Below are 19945 nucleotides of genomic sequence, written 5' to 3'. Positions count from 1 at the left end.
CATCCCAGGAGGGGCTTCCTCCACTATGGGGCGGGGGAGACGCATCCCAGGGGTCAAAGGACTCTAATTGTACTGCGCTCACCAAATTCTTTCTCTCAGATCTTTGAGGAAATCAGAATCAGATACTGTTTTCACAAAAGGCTAAGTAAAGTGGACTGAGTTTTATAGTACTGCTCTTTTAAGGGCACTATTTCAAGTTGCTAAATGTGACTCTTTTTGACAAATTAAATATTTGTTTTCATCACAGAAATTAGCCTATAATTAAAAAGGCAAATAATTTTTGACAGAAATTATGACTAACTGTAGACCCAGCTATTTAATCATTAATCAAATGAAAATTCAAACTTTGCATCTGTGTCCCAATGGAAAGAGGCTTTGAAAACGCCAGTTTACATTGTACTGGGGGTGGGAATCACCAACTATAGAAGTTCATCACAAACTCCAATGAGTTTATGAGGTTTTGTTTTTAAAGTGCTCCAGTGGCTACAGTAACAACAGAAGAGTTTAGCTGTGAAACCATTTGTTCAACTTTTTGCCCTGATAACTCCAATAGAAACTTCCAATAAATTATAAGATTCACTGTGATATGGGGGTGGGGAAGGATTTTCTCAAAAATGCCATTTTGAAATTAAACCACCCTGAGAGTTCCAGAACACTGAATCTTGCATTTCTATTGGGATGCAATGTGTAACCACATGTGCTGTAGGTTAAACTTTCCATGAAGTTTATTTACATCTTTGGGGGAAAACTGGAGGAGAGACTTTGAATACAAACATGCACTACAGGGTAGATGAAATTAGTTATGGGTCAGGCAGAAACATCTGGTCTTTTAAAAGTCCTGTTAATTTGAAAACACTGACCAAAACAAGCTCGGTTCTGCCAAATATTATTTTGGCATGGCTCAAAAAACAGAATCTGTTGAAAGTATTTATTCCACCACAGCAAGAAGTATCAGCAATCATATGCGATTCCCATTCTTGACACTTTGACATAATGTGCTTGTTGCTAAATATAACATGCAAATTGCTTTCTATGCCTTTCCACCCATATTTGATATGATTGTGGGTCTAAAAATTACTTTTAATCTGTACTCTTTAGAACGTAGGGGAGGAAGGTTGTGGAATTTAGATTGCCCCTATCTGGTTTAGATGTTACAAAGTAAATAATTTATGCATTCACTTACAGGAAGTTCTACCTATTACACAAGTATTAAAGCATTGAGTCTTTTATTTATATCGGGGTACTTCGTAGCCATATGTAAATAATAAAACTTCTGTGCACTTCCATAGCACGTTAAACAAGCCTCATACAAAACAACTTTTACTGTGAGTTGCTAATTATCATAAGCTGTGGCTGGTCCAGGGATTAGAGAGCCAACATTTGAGTCCCTGCTCTTCACAGATAAGCCTGCTAACTTCACATGCCCTGAGCCGCTCTGGGCCCCAGTTTTCTGCTGTTGTGAGAATTCTTGAGAAAAGGAGAGGCTGTACCTCGTGACTAATCTCCAACCTGCCTCCTCTTCTAAAGCTGTCAATTTCATCTTAAGTTCACTTTAGTTGTTCCTCTGCCCTATAGTCATTTAATTAGTCAAAGTTATTTAAAATGCAATGGGTTCGAGCAAGGAAAAAGAATCACATATTCATTTATTCAACAGTACATTTTTGAGCTTACTACCCCAGCACAGAGCACTCAGCGGGGCCAGGCTGCGTGCCCGGCACAAGAGTAAGTGCCTTCCGTGTCTTTGCTGATGGGCCTTGCCCAGTCTCATGAGCGCAGTATTTCTGTTATTATTATCCCCAAGTTAGGATTGAGAGTGTGGCCTCTGGAGCTACCCCACGCTGTCAGCCCACCCAGAGAACCGCGACGAGCGAGGGGCTTCACAGTGTCTCCACTCGCCCACTTGTAACACGGGGAGTGGTAACAGCATCTACCCCGCGGATTCTTAAGGACTGGGTTGGTACTGCGCGCAGCAGGTGTTGTCAGGAATCGGCTACTCTGATTACTACCTTCCTCAAACCTGCACCACAACTAGAGGAACAGCGGGGATTTGAACTCAGTTCTATGTAAGTCTGAGCTCTAAACAAGTGTTGCAAAGCCTCGCAGCCTCTTAAAAAATAAAAATACGATGCTGCTCAAATCTAAAAAGTTATCAAAGGCGCCCACTAACAACAGTTCAAGACTGCCAACTTTCCCGTCCTTTACCATCTCCAGAGGCAGCGACTCACCCACTGACAACCAGAGTCACCCTAGGTCAGCACAGAGCCGGCACAACCTGAGTCACGTCTCTCTGGCTTTGGCCATGGCAGTCACTAAGTCCTACTACCACCCCCTGTCACTGGGAACCGCTCTACTGTCTCTGAATCTCAACTTGCTGTTTCGGAAAACTTGATGCCCTGAAGCCCACCCTCTGCTCCGGCCTGCCCAGGGCGGACCAGCGGTCGGCGGAGGCGGGCGCGGGGGTGACGCCTGCCGGGACGCGGCGACCTGAGCCGCTGCCCTGGCCTTTGGCGCTCACATATTTTCCCTCGATGGTAACTTGGCAAGCTTTTCGTGTTACTTTGGCATCTCTCAGATTACAAACTGCCATTTAGAAAAAGACTCGCGTTTCCGAACCTAAGAAACTTTGCTCTAAACTGGGAGAGGTCTCAGCTGGAGGAGGGGCGCATTCATCTTTCTGCTCTGGTGAAGGAGCGTGCGGCCCCTGTAGCCGCGCGAGAGCCCGGGGGTCTGGGAGACCCCGAGGGATCTGGGTGCCAGTCCTATTCTGCTCTCGCTTCCCTCTCCCACCCCACTCGGTGGGGCGCACTCTCCCTGAGTCTGCCCACCGGGTTCCCAGGCACTGGCAGCCCGCCGGCGTCCCCGGGGTCGCCGGCCGCTGGGGCTCCGGGCCGCCCGCGGGGTGGGGCGCGCGGGGCACCGCCTCCCTCCGTACCTTCTCTCCCCGTGGAGCACGTAGGAGCTGCGGAAGAAGCCCAGGAGCTCGTTCTCGATCAGGGCGTTGTAGATAATCTTCAGATTGTAATTTCTCTGCGCGTCCAGGCTCCTATTCAGCACCACCACCAAGACTTGTGTTTGTGGGTAGAGGAAAAAGCCGCCCACGGGTACAGCCCCGGCCGCCCGGTCCTCGGCCAGTTGCACCTTCTCCACCGCCACCCGGGACGCGTGCAGCACGACGTAGCGGGTGGCGTTCCGGCACGCGATCTCCACGTTGACCTCCCCAGAGAAGGTGAAGTTCTCCATGAAGGCGGTGATCATCAGATTGTAGTGCAGCGGCTTCAGGTGGCCGGACAGGCGCAGCTGGGTCCACGGCTGCCACGGCTCCCGCTCCGCCTCCGACGGCGGCTGGGCTGACGGGGTGCCCGGGCTGGCCGCCCTGCCCGCCTCGAGCTGCGTGGAGTCCCCGCCCGCGTGGGGGTCGCGCCGGGCTGGTCCCGGGAGGCTCGCGTTGCCGCCGCGCTCGGGGAAGCCCGCGGGGCTGCCGTCCGCGCCCGCCGCTGCGCTGGTCCCGCACTCGTCGAAGCGGAGACTGAGCAGCACCGCGAGCATGGTGACCGCGAGCAGCGCCACGATGGACACGGCGAAGGCCAGCACGAGCCGTTTGTGCACCGCGATGTGGCGCTCGGTGGTGCGGGGTCGCACTCCCACCGAGTCCGCCCACGGGTCCGAGAGCCCCCTGCTGCCGGCCCGGCGTGCGGCGTCCTCGTCCCCCATCGTGGCCGTGAAAGGTGAGCTGCGCTTCTCGGCCCCCTCCTTCTTCTTCTTCTTCCTCTTCTTTTTCTTCTTCTTCTTTTTCTTCTCCTCCTCTTGCTCCCCCTGCTCGCCGTCCAGGGCCATCACACCGCCTCCTCTTCCCCCGCCCCCTCCGGCACCCCCCACGGGCGGGCCACCCGGGCCACCGCCAGAGTCGACATTAGGGAGCGCACGCGGGCCGGAGGCGCGACGCCGGCTGGGACCCTGGAGATGCCGGCCGGGTTCTTTTAAGACCGGCTGTGGCCACTGGCGACGGCAGCCTCCGCGCCCCCCATCGGCCCCGCCTCTCTCCGGACACGGGCGGCGGAGGCGCGGGGCAGCGAGCTCTGGGACGCGCCCAACTTGGAAAGCGTCTAGTTCGCCCCGGCGCGCGCTACTTCTCGGCGATCACCCGGCGCTGGGGCTCATGCTGCCCCCGCCCCGGTGAGCCTGCGGATCCCGGCTCTCCCTCCCCTGCGCCGCGCTCTCGCCAGGCTGTCCGCCGAGCCTTCCAACCGGTCGTCGGCTGGGGAGGACGAGCGGCGGTGGGGAGAGCAAGGGTGTGGAGAGGGAAGTTAGGGCTTCCGCTCTCTCCCCCCGCTCCAGCGGCGGCGTCCAGTCCTCTGGGTGGGATGCGTTCGCAGCAGCTATAGCGGCGGCAGCAGCACGGAAGGCGCCTGAGCCATACACCCTGCAGCCGGAGAGGATGGCCAAGGAGGGACGGACTGGAGGGAACCCGCCGGAGGAAGTCCCAGGGCGGCGAAGCTGCGCCGCGGATCTGCCCTGGAGAAGCCTTCTCCTCCTCCCCGGACACTTTAGGCAGCGGTGGCGGCAAACGGCGTGAGGTTGCAGACAGGACCGCGAGCCTCCCCGGTTCCGATGTTGCTCTGCCCTCCGGAGATGGCAAGTGAGGAAGTGTCCGGCAAGGCCATCCCCTTCAGGTAGATGAAGCCCGGGGTTTGCTCCGTATCCCCAAGGGGAGAGCCGAAGTGCGTGTGTGCGGGAGCGTGTGCATGTGTGTGCGCGTGTCTGCGCGTGTGTGCACAGGCTCCGGGTCTAGACCGCCAGCTACTCCAGCTGCATTCGGGGACTGAAACTCCGGAGAAAGGCAAAGGAGAGAGCGAGAGCGCCAGGAGGCAGGGAAGGCGGGAGGGGGAGCGGCGGCGCGGCAGAGGCAGGCTCTGGGAGATTAGAGAGCTTTTCTCCGCTCTGTCACACCAGACACCCACAGCCACAGAGGGGGTTGCTGAGCCGCCTGCAAGAAGTACATTGTAAATCTTCAGCGCAACCAGCCCCGCAGTCACCCCTCTTCCCCTAGCCCCAGCTCGGCTCCCCAGGAGGGATCGCTGGAGCCTTCGGCTGGTAACACATAGAGCCGGATTCAGCTGGGAAGATGTGGCCGAGTCAGATTTCACATCAAGATCGCCAGAGGATTTGGAGGATTATATGTAAATTTAAATAAATTCTCCAAAGCCTGACTACGTACATTACACTGGTGTGTCCAGGTGTGCGGTACTAAAACAATGGCTAGCAAGGAAGCGTTAGAATCCTCCAGAAGTATAGGCCAAAGGATGAAGATGTTTCCCCCCGTAGGATAATTTCTATTTTTAGATTGGGGTAACGATGAAAAATAAAGCCTGCAATGTAACATTCATTCGGGACCAAAAACTTGAGGCGGAGGCTATGCGCCCAGGACTTTGTACTTACTACAGTGATAAGCAAATACGTGGTAGGTCAGCTTTTCACTTCACCTGGCCACTGCTTCCTAGCGTTGGAGTAAAAATTGTTTAAACTTTGTTAGAACAGTTATCAATCAATAGGAAGTGCTTGCTGGCAGCAGGAAGAGTCAAAACCCGCTGACAGCTTATTGGCTTGTTAGGGACTCTTGTCTGAGTTTATTGCAGTTTAAATTATAGTGAGAAGTATGGATGAGTATATGGGCTGCCCCACCCCCAGAATTTGTGGGAACTCTAATTGGAATAATATTCAGAAAACAGCCACCCTAACGATGACAGCTAAGAGGCAGGAATCTCTAGTTTTTGACAAAACCAAGTGTGATTGACTTACAACTCAATAAAAAACAAAATGTGTAACATAAAGAAAATTAAACAATTCCTTTATACATGTCTCTTTCATGTCCTCAAATCTTGAAGGCATTTAAAAGATCATGTCCATAATTATTTTCCTTACGAAAAGGAATTTTAGTGTTACTGACTTGGGAGTACTGAAACTATACAATTGAAATAATTGGGTTTGACTTTAAAATCATGACCAAGGAGAAGAAGCCACATCCACATCAGTGTCAGCCTGATAACTGCTGAAAACCCAGCCCTGCTCAAAGAAATCCTTTCCATTTATCCCCAGATGGGATACTTGCTCAATGCCATACATTTTGAATGTCCATTTGAATCATTTTTAAATGACGATGAAAATAAGTGCCAGGGTGGGTTTTTTAAAGCATGTTGTATGTGGGCCGTTAGCAACAGACCGAGGGAAATGCCACATTCTGTGCAAGTTACTTTTTTCTGCTCTGTTTTTAAATGTCTGTGCTCTGACTGTCCATATGTATCTGGCTGTATGCATTTTAAGAGTTGAGGAGTTGGGATTCCTTAGTTTATTTTCGAAGAATGAACAACTATAGTGCAAGCAATGCAGAAGGGTCCCCCCCCCCGGCAGACCCTCAGCAGTCACCACCGTCCCCCCCCCTGCCCCCCACAGACCCTCAGCAGTCACCAGACTTCTCTGAACTCAGGCTCTACCCCAGTAACTCAGGATTACCAATCCCAGGTCCATGGACTCAGTCACAGGCGTCTAGACCATTCCCCAGGAGTCGGAGACGTAACCCACTAAGAGATGCTTAAGACCTTTCTCTTTCAAGAAAATATAAAGGAAAGCTTTGCTTTTTCTGTTCTTTTTATTATTTTATCAATGTGTTGAAGCATTTCTGAAAATCACCATAAGGCAACTCCTAAATATTTTGGAATTAAATAATACATTTACCAATTAGTAAACTCTCTACTGATTGTGATTAAATTAGCAAATGAATTATTTGTGAAACCCAAGTGGAGTAGAGAAAAGCTTTATTAATGTGGAATGGACCTAACTTGCTAGTTCATCCATTCCCCTTTAATGTAACTTTACCCAGTCAAACTCAGCATCAAAGTGAAGCAGATCAATATTTCCTCCTGTCATGTCAGTGTCACAGAAGGGGCTCAGTGAGTTTTCTTTTTTAATTCCTGAAAGTGCATAGCATCCTTTCCTTAAAAAGCAAGCACTTTGTATAATAATTTTTCATATGATTTGTTTAGAGAATGTTCACTCTAGCTTCAAACCAAAGAAGGGGCAGGATTTCAGAGTGCACACCTCACCACAAGAGGATTCGCTAATTCTCCTTTTTAAAGTTGCTTTCACTATTATAGGTCACTGGATCAGAGGTGGGTTCGATTTTGCCTTAAATAAGGAAACTGGATTTCCCAATGTCCCCGATGTTGAGAAACACAGAGAGTTTATGATTATTTTCTTTAGATAACAAATGTCTTTAAAGTCATTTTGTGGCTGTATTTGATTCAGGGATCTGTCAAAGTAAAAACAGTTGGAAAGTTTTATATACAGGAGGCCAAACAGAAGTTGTCTTTAATTAAATTTTTACTTTAACTAATCAACATGAACTATCTTTGGTGAATGCACTGGTTTGGAGTCCTTACTCTTTGACTGTTTACACTTGAACTGCTTCTCTCTCTCTTTTTTTTTTTCTCACTTTTCCACACTGGTTTGTATGTGGAAGCACCACTTAAGTGTCCTTACCTTCTCAGCCTCTTCAAGTGTGATTAGCACTTCAAGTTTAGAAGCCTCTTGGCTCAGGAGAAAGAGTGAGGTCTGCTCTGCCCTCACCTCCCCACATTATTCTAGCCCAGTTACTTTAATGGACTCAGGTTTTATCTGTTAATATACAGGAGTTAGACTAGTTAAACATAGAGGATCTTTTCCAGCATTCAAATTCCATGGAAAAATTCAGAAGCTAATACAACTACCTTCATTGGGTTCTCAAGGAATTGTTAATTTTCTCCATGAGAAGCCAAAAAACTCAAAAACCCTTTTGGCTAAGATCAAGTGTAGCAAAAACTAAAACCTTAATGGGTGAGGAAACTTTATATAAACAAATGTTAATTGCAAAAGATGAACAACGCTTCCCACTCTGGCAGCCAAAGCTGGAGGCCTTGTAGAGTTGGAGACCAACTCTGACCGGAATGGTGAAAGTCTGTTTACCAGCTAAAGTGGTGCCGCCATGTGGCAAAAGCAGAAAAGCAATTGAAATTTAAGATGGTGATAATTTGATAAAATTATTAACTTGGGGAAATTCTCATTATTGCAAATCTTATTAATTTTTTTGTTGTTGCACTATTTCAAATTTTTATATTTGACCTACTTCATCTGTCAGATTTGTTGAGGGGTTTCATACAAGAACCACCCTCACTGGTAGAACATCTCTCCAGATCTTGCAGATGAAAAGAGAAATCTTGGAATTAGATATAAATGAGATAGTGAAGTTTCATGATGTCTTTAATTTGCCAACTACAATTAACACCTTGATTTAACTGTCAACTGTCTGACTTCTGTTTATTTGAACAGATTAATCTAAGTGGATTGTACAGCCAAATTTGATTATGTCCTTTTAACCTCATAAAAATATGTGAAACTATGAAGTTGTAAAAAAAAATTTCTACTCTAATAATATATCACTACATGTTATAAGTCCCAGGAAAGCCTCAGTATTATGCTGACCCCCGAGAGAACAAGCTTCACAGCATAAACAAGGTCTCTCTAGATAGCAAATGTAAGAAGAGCATGACCAGGAAACTCAGAGTCATCCTCAATTCCATCACTGCACGTTATGTCCAGAGAAGGGAGACTAGGGATCTCGAGAAGGTTGTATCTTTATGGGGAGGGAGATTCAAATGCTCAGGAACGCTGAGTGTTGAAACGCTGTAGTGTTCACTATGGGCTCTTTGGTTTATGATTTCTGTAAGAAATCTCCAAGGTATGTATCGTGGAAATGTTTATGATTTCTTCATGAAACCTGCAAACATAGTGTATACCAATATCTACAAACAGTGGCAGTCAGGTAACATTCCAGAGAGGTTTGTATTGGGCGACTCAATCTGTCTGTGGCTCAATGAAGGAAAATAGTGAATGTGCCAATATAGTTGTTACCTTGAATGTGAGTTGCTCAAATCCATGTTTCTAGATAAATGTGGCAGGAAGAATTAATGATAATAATATTGGCTCAGAGGTTCAAGGGTTTAACTTGTGCTAGGTATTTGTCTAGCATTTTGTGTTATCTTATTTAATCATGAAAATAACCACCTTGAGGTCAATGCTGTTATTTCTCATATTTGACAAATGAGAAAAACTGAAGCTCAAAGAGATTAAATGTCTTGCCGAGAGTCATTTAATTAGTAGATGGCAGAGCTGGAATTCAAACCCAGGCAGGTTACTCCTTCACCTGTCCACTTAACCATCCCATCATGCTATTTCCTGAAAGGCAAGCTGAATCTAAACGACCCAGTGCCTACACCCTCACGGGAAGGGACAGGGCCTCACACATGATAAGTGCTGTTTGTTAAATGAAATTTGAGAAACAGAGAATAGTATTGTATGACCCTAAGCAGAGCAGTAATTATAATTTTGTAAAGTAATGATAGAAAAAGGCAATGTTACTCATCTTGGATTGAGAACTAAGGAGAATAGTGGGAAGAGTTGACTGTAGCTTATTTTCATACTGCGGAACAAGCAGTTTACATGCCTTAGAAATCTTACTTCTTGATGCCTACAAAAATATGCATTTAACACAGGCTTCCTTGACAGCTCAAATTTACATAATTTAAATGTTGCCTCACCTCTTTGAAACCATGAAAAGTATCTGCCTCAAAGACACTCTGAGACAGATATTAACATGGAGCTACAGACAGACACAAAATTTGCTGTTTTTGTTTATTCTACATGTATTTTGCAGTCCTCATGTTTTTTCCTCTCTTCCAATCATTTATTCTTTGTTCCTTCATTTAATAATAAAACATATTGTGTACCTCCTAAGATCTCCACTCACTGCAAATAGACAATTGCTTAATATGTAAATGCTTACTAATATAGCTCGTTAAACAAAGTAATTATAGTATTTTCTTGAATTTCAGTGGCAAGTGATCACTGTAGATGGGTTGATGAGAAATTAGGAAAAATATGGTAAAGTTTTTATTTTCTGGGTAATGAAATATCACTACTCTTGAGGACATGCGCCTGTATGTAAGCTTTTAAAAGCTGAGTTTGAACTACAATGTTTTCTTATTTTTAATAACGTATAACATAGTATAAAATAGATGCTATATAGTTTTGCTGGATTAGGCTTCTGGTCAAAGATGCAGTCATTTCCGGTGGCACCTGTGGCTCAAAGGAGTAGGACGCCAGCCCCATTTGCCACAGGTCATGGATTCAAACCCAGCCCTGGCCAAAAACTGAAAAAAAAAAAAAAATGCAGTCGTTTCCAAATGAGAAACACCGTTCAGAAATACAGGGTGCCAAAAAAAGTATACCCATTTTCAGAAAGAAAAAAACTGTACTAAAATCGTAATACTAAATGTATACCAGTAACCCTTGTTGTCTTGTGTATTATATCTTGTATCTCTTGTATTGCAGAAGTTAAATGTGACTTGAGTATTACAATTGTAATAGCTTTTCCCTTTCCGAAAATGTATATACATATTTTGGCATGCTCTGTATTTCTCTCTATATATACTTACATATATGTAATAAACAATAATAATAAAAATTAAAATTGCATTGTTTTTAAACCTAACTGAATTCCCACTTTGAAACTAAAAGAAAAAGACATCTCCTAATTCTTTTCTTCAAGTTTTAAACCTGTGCATAATTCTCGTATCTCAGCTATGAGCTGAAGAATCGCCTCTCCTCTCTGTTTATCTCATCCCTTTGGCTCTTATTCAGAGACGTTTGCTGGAACGAGGCCTGGTTTCTTCCTGCACAGGGCAGGATCGCTAAGAATCTTCCCTACCTCTTTACTTTACGGTTCTATCGGTTCTATCCCCAGGCTACGCCCAAACGCCGCACTTTCTCCCTTCCTCCCTGCACCCTCTCCCGGGTCAGAGCCTGTACCGTTTCAGAAGGTCTCTCCAGAGGCCCTGATAGTTAGGTGAAATACGTACAGTATTTGGTGACCCAGGAATTATTCTTGAAATTCGAAAAACTAGACTTTAGTTAAAATTCCTTTTTCTTAGTCATTTTCAAAGGTTTTTGTATGCTATTGCCACATGTTTTAAAAATCTAGATATGTTATTAAAGGACAAGTACTATGAAGTTAAGTATGTTGGCTCTTTTTTTTTTTTTTTTACATTTACACTAAGAACATTAAGCACAGGTACTACGAAAAACATGCCAGAGAAGCGGCTGTAGTTTATAATCAGACAGCGGTCATGGAGTCTGCACTGGGGGGCAACTTAACTGCAAAATAACTTTATTTTAAAAAATCAGTCAAATTACTAACTCTTTTGAAAATAAGCAGCTGCTTGACTGAGTGGAACTTTTTGCTCCAAATCAGTCTGTATGAAAAAAAGCAGTAAAGCTGAAGGCAGTCGTCTTGGGTCATTAGCATATTAAAGTCTGGGTGATCAATTTATGCAATAGGTTTAATGCTCATAATAGAATTAACATGTAATTTCCCTGGGATCTTGACTTCTGTCACTCTTCTCTCTAGTGCCACCTTGTGGCTTAGCCAGTAACAATAAATATATGGCGTTTTAAGGGTTTTGTTTTTCCTTTGCTATCCTAGAAAGAAATGTGATAAAACCCCGATGTGAGGCAATTTCTTTGTTTTCTCAGAGAAGCAACCACTTTACCAGAATATATATTTGCCATAATTCTGCAATTGGCCAGTTTGGACACCAGAACAATTTCTCAGAGATTAGAAATATTGGAGTCTACACAAAAATCAATGTTAATTTACAGGATAATCACCAAACTTATCTCGGATAATATAAATGGCAAGCTCTGACTTGTGATTTTTCATAAGAAAAATGTTTTCTCAAGTCAGCAGCTTCATTTCTACAACAGTGTCCCATGAGAATTGATTCTGGGTGATTCAAAACCCTGCTTTCCTATTTTAAAAAAGCTCCCACATCTGACTTTGTCTCCTCTGCAGCTTACTTCTGACATAAGATTGAATTTGCATTGAGTTACCTTACTCGGTTTATTTTTTTAATTATGTTTCAGTTAAAAGGAAATAAGGGAAAACAGAGTGTGTTGAAACATCTATTTTAATTGAGACACATGGGAAATGTTTTATATGATCCCTAACATTTGCTATATATTAGAGATGCTATAGTAATCTTTTGAATAGCTAAACAAAAAGAAATAGTTCCACCTGAAAATATTAGAATTTATTGCTAAGGTTTTTTTGTGTTCTAGTGGAGAAATAAATTTTGAAATTGCATTTATGGAGTCATTTCAGAGCAAGTGGAAATCATATGTAATCTGCTCAACTTTAAATGTGGAACAGTTCATCTCCGAACTCCTCCTGCCCTATTAAGAGTTGAAGGTTGTACTATATGTTACTCAAAAAGTAATTTTCTCTGGCTGTGCAATAAGGCCTCATATTTGACCTATAACCTAAATGTCATAAACTTTCCATTATCTATGCTGGAAGCATACCACTACCAACACAAAATTTTAAGTCTTGCTGAAATCCGATTATAAAGCCAAGACAGTCAAATATTATTAGTGAGGCTTCAAAAACCTTTGAATTTAATTCCCTTGTTATTTTAACTTAAGCAAGTTGCATGCTTTGTGTCTCCAAGTAATGTATTGTGCTTTCCAAGTCAAGAAATGCATTTTAATTATTAATCGCTACGCCCTTTGATATTTAAATCTTTCAATGACATTCTGACACATCCTCAATTTCCCACAGATTTGGTACAAGAGCAAATTAAAAGATGCCTTAGAGTGGCAACATTTAACCTACAGTCCTACATTTAACCTTTGCACGGCTGTCATTGAACAAGCCCTGTTAGAGTTTAACCGAAAAGAAAAAAAAGTACCAACAACTAGAGAATGGCCTTTATTATACCTGGGGACCATGAAAAAATTTTGATTGTTTTTCCTTTATGCTTCAGCTTCAAGCTTTACTAGTAAAAGCATGTCTGCCTTCAGTTTGAGCTGAATAGACTTCGGCACGGTGCCCTACAAAAACCCCTGGACACATGAACTTATTGGGGGTATCGACACTGCACCATATCAAAAAAAAAAAAATGATGCCTCCATTCAAAACACAATTCCAGGGATAAATTTTATCCTCTTCTAATTTGTATTATATCCTCATTAAATATATGAGATTTTAAAAATAAGTTAGAAGGGCCAGGGGTGGTGGCTCATGCCTGTAATGCCAGCACTCTGTGAAGCCAAGGCAGGTGGAGTGTTTGAGCTCAGGAGTTCAAGACCAGCTGAAGCAAGAGCGAGACCTCCGTGTCTTCTACCAGCCAGCTACTAGGAGGCTGAGGCAAAAAGGTCTCTTGAGCCCAGGAGTTCGAGGTTCCTGTGTGCTAGACAGACTCCATGGCACTCTACCCAAGGCTAAAGAGTGAGAGGCTGTCTTAAAAAAAAAAATTTAAAAGAAGTAATGCATCTCCTTTGCTACTCATTCCAAATTAAGCAGCCCCTAATTAGTTGGGTTACATTATATACCAACAGCCTTTTTTTCTTTAATGTCAAAAGGCTTTTATGATCTCTTTTTAGTTCCTCTTAAAATGAGACTGCACAAAATACTTTCTTGACATTTCTGAGAATTTCAGTTTCAGAAAATATCATTTCTTTCTTTAATGTGGAAAAATAGTGAATATTGATTTGTTTTTAGAAGCGCTCACATTCAACTAGGTAAACTTCGTCAGTGATGGCTATTAATGTTCTCTTTGGTCTTGTAAACAGAAAATCAAGTCTATTTAGAGTAAAGGATGTGCTTAAAATCAGTGTGTGTCCACAAGTTAACATTAAGTGTTACAAACGCGTTCTGTGTTCATTGTGTCTTATTTGGGGGTGTATGTGTCTTTATCCATCTTTATCTATCTATAAAGATATTGATGCATTCGTGAGAAGCATATATAAGTTTCTTTGTTGTCTAAGTGTTCCCTTGTCACTGTGACCACCTTTGGAGTTATACAATGTACCTTGTGCCTCTCCTTCATTTTCTCTGCTTGCCAAGATAGTCAAATTAAACTGCTGATGTGATAATAGTCCAAATATATAATTCTAACACTATGATTATGGGATCATTTCTTTATTTCTATGAGATTTCCCTTCAGAAGCTTCTACTTAATGTTCAGTGTTCTACAGCAGTTCTCTTTTAAATGTCCAGAGTATGGGCTATACCTTCTAGGATGTGCAAATAATCAAGTCTTAGCAACATTATAAAATATAATCCACATTATGAATTGAGCAGGATGAACCCTCACATCTGATTGCCTAAGGGTCAAAATGCTAAACCTTCTGAAATACCTTGTACATATAAGCCAGTTGAAATTTCACTAAAACAAGAGAAGGGTTGTGGTCTGGACGTTAGTCTCCCTGGCCAGCCTTTGCCTGTTGCTGTCTGCCTGTGGGAGCTTCTGCTCTGTAGACAGACAACTGGATCTTTACCTCCCGTCTGTGCCCAGAATTAGAGTAAGAATTGGACTAAGGAACTTTCTCCTCTGGTGTTCTGTTGTGAACTGATTTGATTAAATTTTTCTCCAGTTCTTCCTTCAGGAATGCAAATTGAAAAGACACAGAACTAGTTCTAAATGAAGTAAAATTAAAAACAAAATTAATTCACAAGGCAATGAAAAAGCATCTTGAATGTTTCAATTCCTATGCGATTGGTTCTAAAGAAGTAAACCATTCTAAGTGAGCCACACGCTGTCATCTGTCAGTCCAGAGCAGGGTGGGGGGTGTCTTCACATTGGAAGGCTGAGTTCATTTAACTGCAGTCAAGTAAGGCAGCATTCAAGGAACTTCACTTAGATATATTTTAAAATGTACATTATTTTGTAAACATCTAACTACTATGTACTTAGTAATTTCAAAACGTGAAAGCTATTAATTTTAAAGTTGACCTTTTAATGATTTTGTTGTGTCTTTTTGACAAAAACTATTTGGTTGCAGCATGGAGGTCCCTATTCTCATTGGATTCTCAAGATGGGTATCAGTCAGTTTGACCTTAAGGGCACCGTGATTTGAATTGGGTAAAAGAATGTAATTTACAGCAGTAATCGGATGAAGAGCAAGAAAGCCCTTCTCAGGCATGTTGCCGAAGGCATGGGTATTCCACTGCATTCTCCACATCTCAGTCAGCACTTGCTTAGCACCAAACAATGACTTTAAAATGTCATTGTCAGAGAGTTCAATGTCACCTTTAGTTCTTTAGGTCTCTGCTGACATCAACTAGGTGATGCTGAAATGCTAATTTGCGTGTGATGTCATGAGTCTCAAAATCAATGAACCTTTCATTGTGTTCACCAATAGGTCCGTAACCTCTGTGTATTCTTCAAATTGATTTGCATATTTCATGCTCCTCAACAGTGACCTTTGGTAACTGGGGAAAATGTTCATATAAAATTTCCTCTTCAAAAAAAAAGAAAAGAAAGGAAATTAAAATAAAATTTTCCCTTCAAACTTCTTGGATTTTTTGCCATATGTCATATACAGACTTAGTTTTACCGTGCAAAGAAATATTCAAGTCATTTTGAGTTGACGTGGTACCACACAGAAATGCTGCATTCCTATAGAAATCTTTCAATAGTTCACATTGATGATTCTGTTTTTCATAAAATATAAATATCTATTCTAGTAGAGATACAATTTTGGCTAACATTTGTCCCTGTGAAATCCAGATAGCCACTGCACTTTAGAATGTTCTGGTAAATCCCCAGGGCAAACCTCATCCTTCAACCTGAGCATGTTAGAAAATTACTGATTCCATGTTGTACTGACTCGAATATACTGTAGTGAGCCTTGTATAATGTGCTCCCTTATATAATGCACACCCATGTTTTTGATCCAAACTTTCAGGGAAAAAGAATCTTTCATATTAATTTTTAATTCATATTTTTATTTGTTTATACTGAGGTCCTTTTTTATTGTAGGGGAACTTTAGCATTTTTTTTAACATATTATGACATAAGAAACTTTATGTAACAAATAATGAAACACAAGAAAACACAAGAAAACACAAGAATAGATACAAAGTACAATGTTATGTACCGTAATCCATAGTACTGCCCATATATGACGTGCATCCTTAGTTTTCTTTCAAAAATTTGGGCAAAAAAAGTGCAAATTATACACAGCAAAATATGGTGGCTAACAATACTTACAACTTACTGCAGAGTGTCACTTATGATGGTCGCTAATAGCAGGTTTAGCACAGAAATTTTGCTGATGCAACACACAGTGAAGAATGAGCACACCTGGGGCTGTTGGGCCTGTGCAGTGACCCCTGCTGTGTTCTGTCAGGAAGAGGCACCACCTGTGCACACGTGCACCATGTTTCCAAATTCATCCTACGGCACTGCATTTACCTTGGAAGTCGTTGAAGATACCTATTCCCTGTGTCCTATTCACAAGAATGCCGCAGGCAAGTACCTCTTTATGGCAATAAAAATCTTCTGCTGTGACCTTAATAAAGTATAAAATGTACAGCAAGTCAGTAGTATCGGTTCATTCATCCAACACAATTGAATTATATATATTTTCCTTTTGAAATATTGCATGAAGTTGTTCTAGTTCATGCTGCTGATCCGTTGTGGTTCTCCTTGAAAGAGGCAGGTGTTTGTACTTTGAAATGCTCTCAAGGGCTAAGCACCCTACATCTTCAGCAAGGAATGTTTTCACAATTTCTACATCACTTAATGTTTCCCCTTTGCCCCGAGTATATCAGTTACCTTATAAGTTGCTTCAGTGGCATTATTGCCAGATCTCATTGCTACTTGAAGGAATTGTCTTTGTTTTTGATGTTCATCTTTTAATTTTTGCAATACAACTTTTTGTGCCTCTCCCTCTAGGGTAAAATATTTAGGTCTTTATGAGTAATTATAAAATGCTGATGAGCATTGCGTTTCTTTAATATTGATATTGCAGTATCACAAAGCAAGCAAATCATGTTATCTTTAGCAGAAATAAGATAATACTGTAATTCCCAACCTTCATTAAAAAAGTTTCCTTCCTTCAGTGGTTTCTTGGTCTTCTTTGACACAATGGGCTGTTAAGCAGACAGAATTGAAAAATGCTGTCAAGCTATGCCATTATTCACAAATTCCACTCTAAACAGAAACAAGGGGCACTGCTATAAAAAGATGAAAATAGACCGACAGGTGTGAACTCAATCCCACAAGCTCACGCCAACCAGCATTGTACAGTCGTGGTGGGCTGAGAGCCCCAAGCCTGTTCTTCTGGCCTGAGATCTTTTCCCAGACCTTCTAAAGGACTGAAGCCCTCCTGAACTACTCTGGGAAGCAGAGAGGGCTGGGTGTGTGCTCTGATTTACATCAATATCTTTTCAACATGGCCACAAATGCAAGTATTGGATCACAAGACTTCTCTTTAGAAACATGTCCCAAGGTTGTCATCTCTGTTATTTACTTATCTACTTATATTCACAGGTATTTATTATGTAATTACTAGCGCAAGTTTCCTTTCTTGGCATAGTGAACAAAACAGGTTAAAATTCCTGATCTCATGATGCTTACATTCTAATATGGGAGACAGATAATAAAAAAAATTAGTACAATAGATGGGGGTAAGAAAGGGGAAGGGAAAGGAAGGGGAAGGGGAGCCTGGGAGGAAGGGTTGCATTATTAAATACCACAGGGAAGGCCTGATGTTTGAACAAAGAGCTGCAGAAAATTAGGTATGTAGACATCTAGAGGAAAGGGGACAGCAAAAGCAAAGGCCAGCAGGCAGGAATATCCTCAGATCCAGCAGGGAGGTCTGTGTGGCCAGAGTGGAGAGAGTCAGGGAGAGAGGGGAAGGGGGATGGAGCCAGAAACGGTGGGGCGCCAAGGCTGTGCACAAGTGCTCTGCCTTTCACTAAGAGTGATGGCAGCTACTAGACTTCTGAGCTGAGGAATGTCATGATCTGTGCTGGTTTTAAAGAAGTCCTTCTGGTGGATTTGATGAGAATACACTGAAAAATGAAAAAGAGAAAAAACAGTTCTCAAGCAATTGAACTAATTTGTGTAAGAGATGACTGAGGCAACTGAAATAATCCACGCCCAGACTAGGATGGCAGTACGGGTGGAGGGATGAGCTTTACTGGAGGATTAGACATGGAAGGGATATGTGAGGCCTCAAAGTTGATCCCAAATGTGTGAGCTGCGTAGCTAGGATAGAGTTGACATTTATTGTGGACAGTCTTCTGTGTGGCCTTGGACCCTTCCAGTTCTCCCCCTTTTCCTGCTTGTAGTTTACAAGACTAACTGCAGAATGTTCTGGGAATGTAGTATCCTGCCTGAAATACCGGGGCTGTGTGCTTTTCTCTCAATACCTTTCCTTAGAGAAGACCTACCTGGGACAGCCCAGGCACTGTTTCTTTCCCCTCTTCAAAGCTTTGCCAGTGAGCCCACCGCCCCTGAGGTACACATGGAGAAGGCAGAACAAGACACCTTTCCAGGCCTCTCGGCTGTGGTGCAGGGGCGGCAGGCACAGTCACCCCTCCATCCACCCCGGGTGGCTTTCTTGAGCCCTGGGGAACTGGCTTACAATGGATCCTAGATTTCTTTTGTTCCCTGCTGCCTGTCTGTAAGTGATAAATCTGCTTCATATAAAACATTGTGTGTTGTATGACTCAGGTGTTGGTAACACTGTAGCTTTGGACTCAGCGCCCTGGCAGGTGGCACTGTGACAGCATCCGTGGTCCTCCATGCAGTGGACATCATCTCTTAGGACTGGTCATTAGTGAACCCACTTCACAATTTCTTAAGATGGCAAAAGCTTGGGAAGGGGCAGGCTTGAGGGAAAATGAAGACTTTTAAGTCTGAATCACTAATAGTTAAGAATATATGAAACAAGAATTGATCCTTGTAATTGGTATGTGGGAGCCATTAGTGACCTTCATATGAACAAGCTCAGTGGAGTGTTAGAGGAAAAAGCCTAATTAAAGAGGATTCAAGAGTGAACTAGAAAAGAGCAGTAGCAGGTGGAGATTTGTATAAACAAATCTTCTCAGGGATTTTATGTAAAAGGTGGTAGAGAAAAGGGGCATGATGTGTAAGAGGATATAGGATTAAAAGAGAGTTGTTGGGGCAGGAGTTAATTATAGTATGTTTATATTATGATGGGAATGATCTCACCAGGGACAAAAATCCTGATTGTGGAGGAAATAAAGGAAAACTTTGCCAGAATTATGCCGTAGCATGGGTGAGAGGGGAAGTGTTCTAGAAATAAAGGGGTGGATTTTGATTTGATGACACATAACTCATTCATAGGAACCAGTGAAAAGATGGCTGAGTGAGCTCAGGTGGTAGTGGGCGCTCTGCTCATTCTTTCCTAACTGTTTCTATCTTTAAGTGAATGAGGAAGCAAGACCCTAAGCTGAGCAAAGATGAGGAGGCAGGTATTCAAAGTCTGAGGGAAAAGGAAAAAGATCTGTAATCTGAGAGGATACGTAAACAGAAACTAAATAATGAAGATGCTGGGATTATTGTACCTAAGTGCCCAGGTGATACATGTGGTCACATATCAGCAGTTTTTCTGGAGCCACTCTCTCCCACGTGCATGCAAGCCTGGAGCAATCGGGGAGTTGGGTTTAGCAGGACTGAGTCAGTATCTGTAACATGGAGAGTGGGGCAACAGAGACGAAAGATGCTGGCGGAGGAGCAACCACCAAAATGGACCATGGATCTAAACTGGACAGGAAGAAAAATAAGGACGTGAGGGGTGGAGGGTGAAAAGTGAAAGAGGTAAAGTTAGTAGAGTCTAGGGCCCTGGAAAGTTGAAGAAGTATTATTACAAGTATTACTGAAATGAGGTCACTGTGCTTAAGGCATATTGAATATTAGAAAATAGTGGCTTTTGTATCTAAATGGGTAATAAATTTCTCTTTCTTGAACTCATATATTTACCCTTTTCTACACTATTATTTATTAAGAATTTATACTTAATTCCACTGAATGCCATTCAACTT

At 42.8% G+C, this 19945-nt stretch overlaps 1 protein-coding gene across 1 annotated transcript in view; it reads right to left on the bottom strand.

The window, feature by feature from the left end:
• The window catches only part of TRHDE (thyrotropin releasing hormone degrading enzyme), a 422821-nt gene extending 418633 nt beyond the window's left edge, over nt 1-4188 (bottom strand). The window contains exon 1 of the mRNA XM_012810852.2: nt 2933-4188. Coding sequence (XP_012666306.1) covers nt 2933-3834 — 902 coding nt within the window. The 5' untranslated portion in view covers nt 3835-4188. The remainder of the gene's footprint in view (nt 1-2932) is intronic.
• Between the last annotated feature and the right edge of the window lie 15757 nt (nt 4189-19945).

This window comes from Otolemur garnettii, unplaced genomic scaffold, assembly GCF_000181295.1.
Source record: "Otolemur garnettii isolate 467f Iridium unplaced genomic scaffold, OtoGar3 scaffold00143, whole genome shotgun sequence".
NCBI classification, from domain to species: Eukaryota; Metazoa; Chordata; class Mammalia; order Primates; family Galagidae; genus Otolemur; species Otolemur garnettii.
The sequence above is the reverse complement of the archived record's forward strand: the minus strand, read 5'-3'. Positions and strand labels throughout refer to the sequence as shown.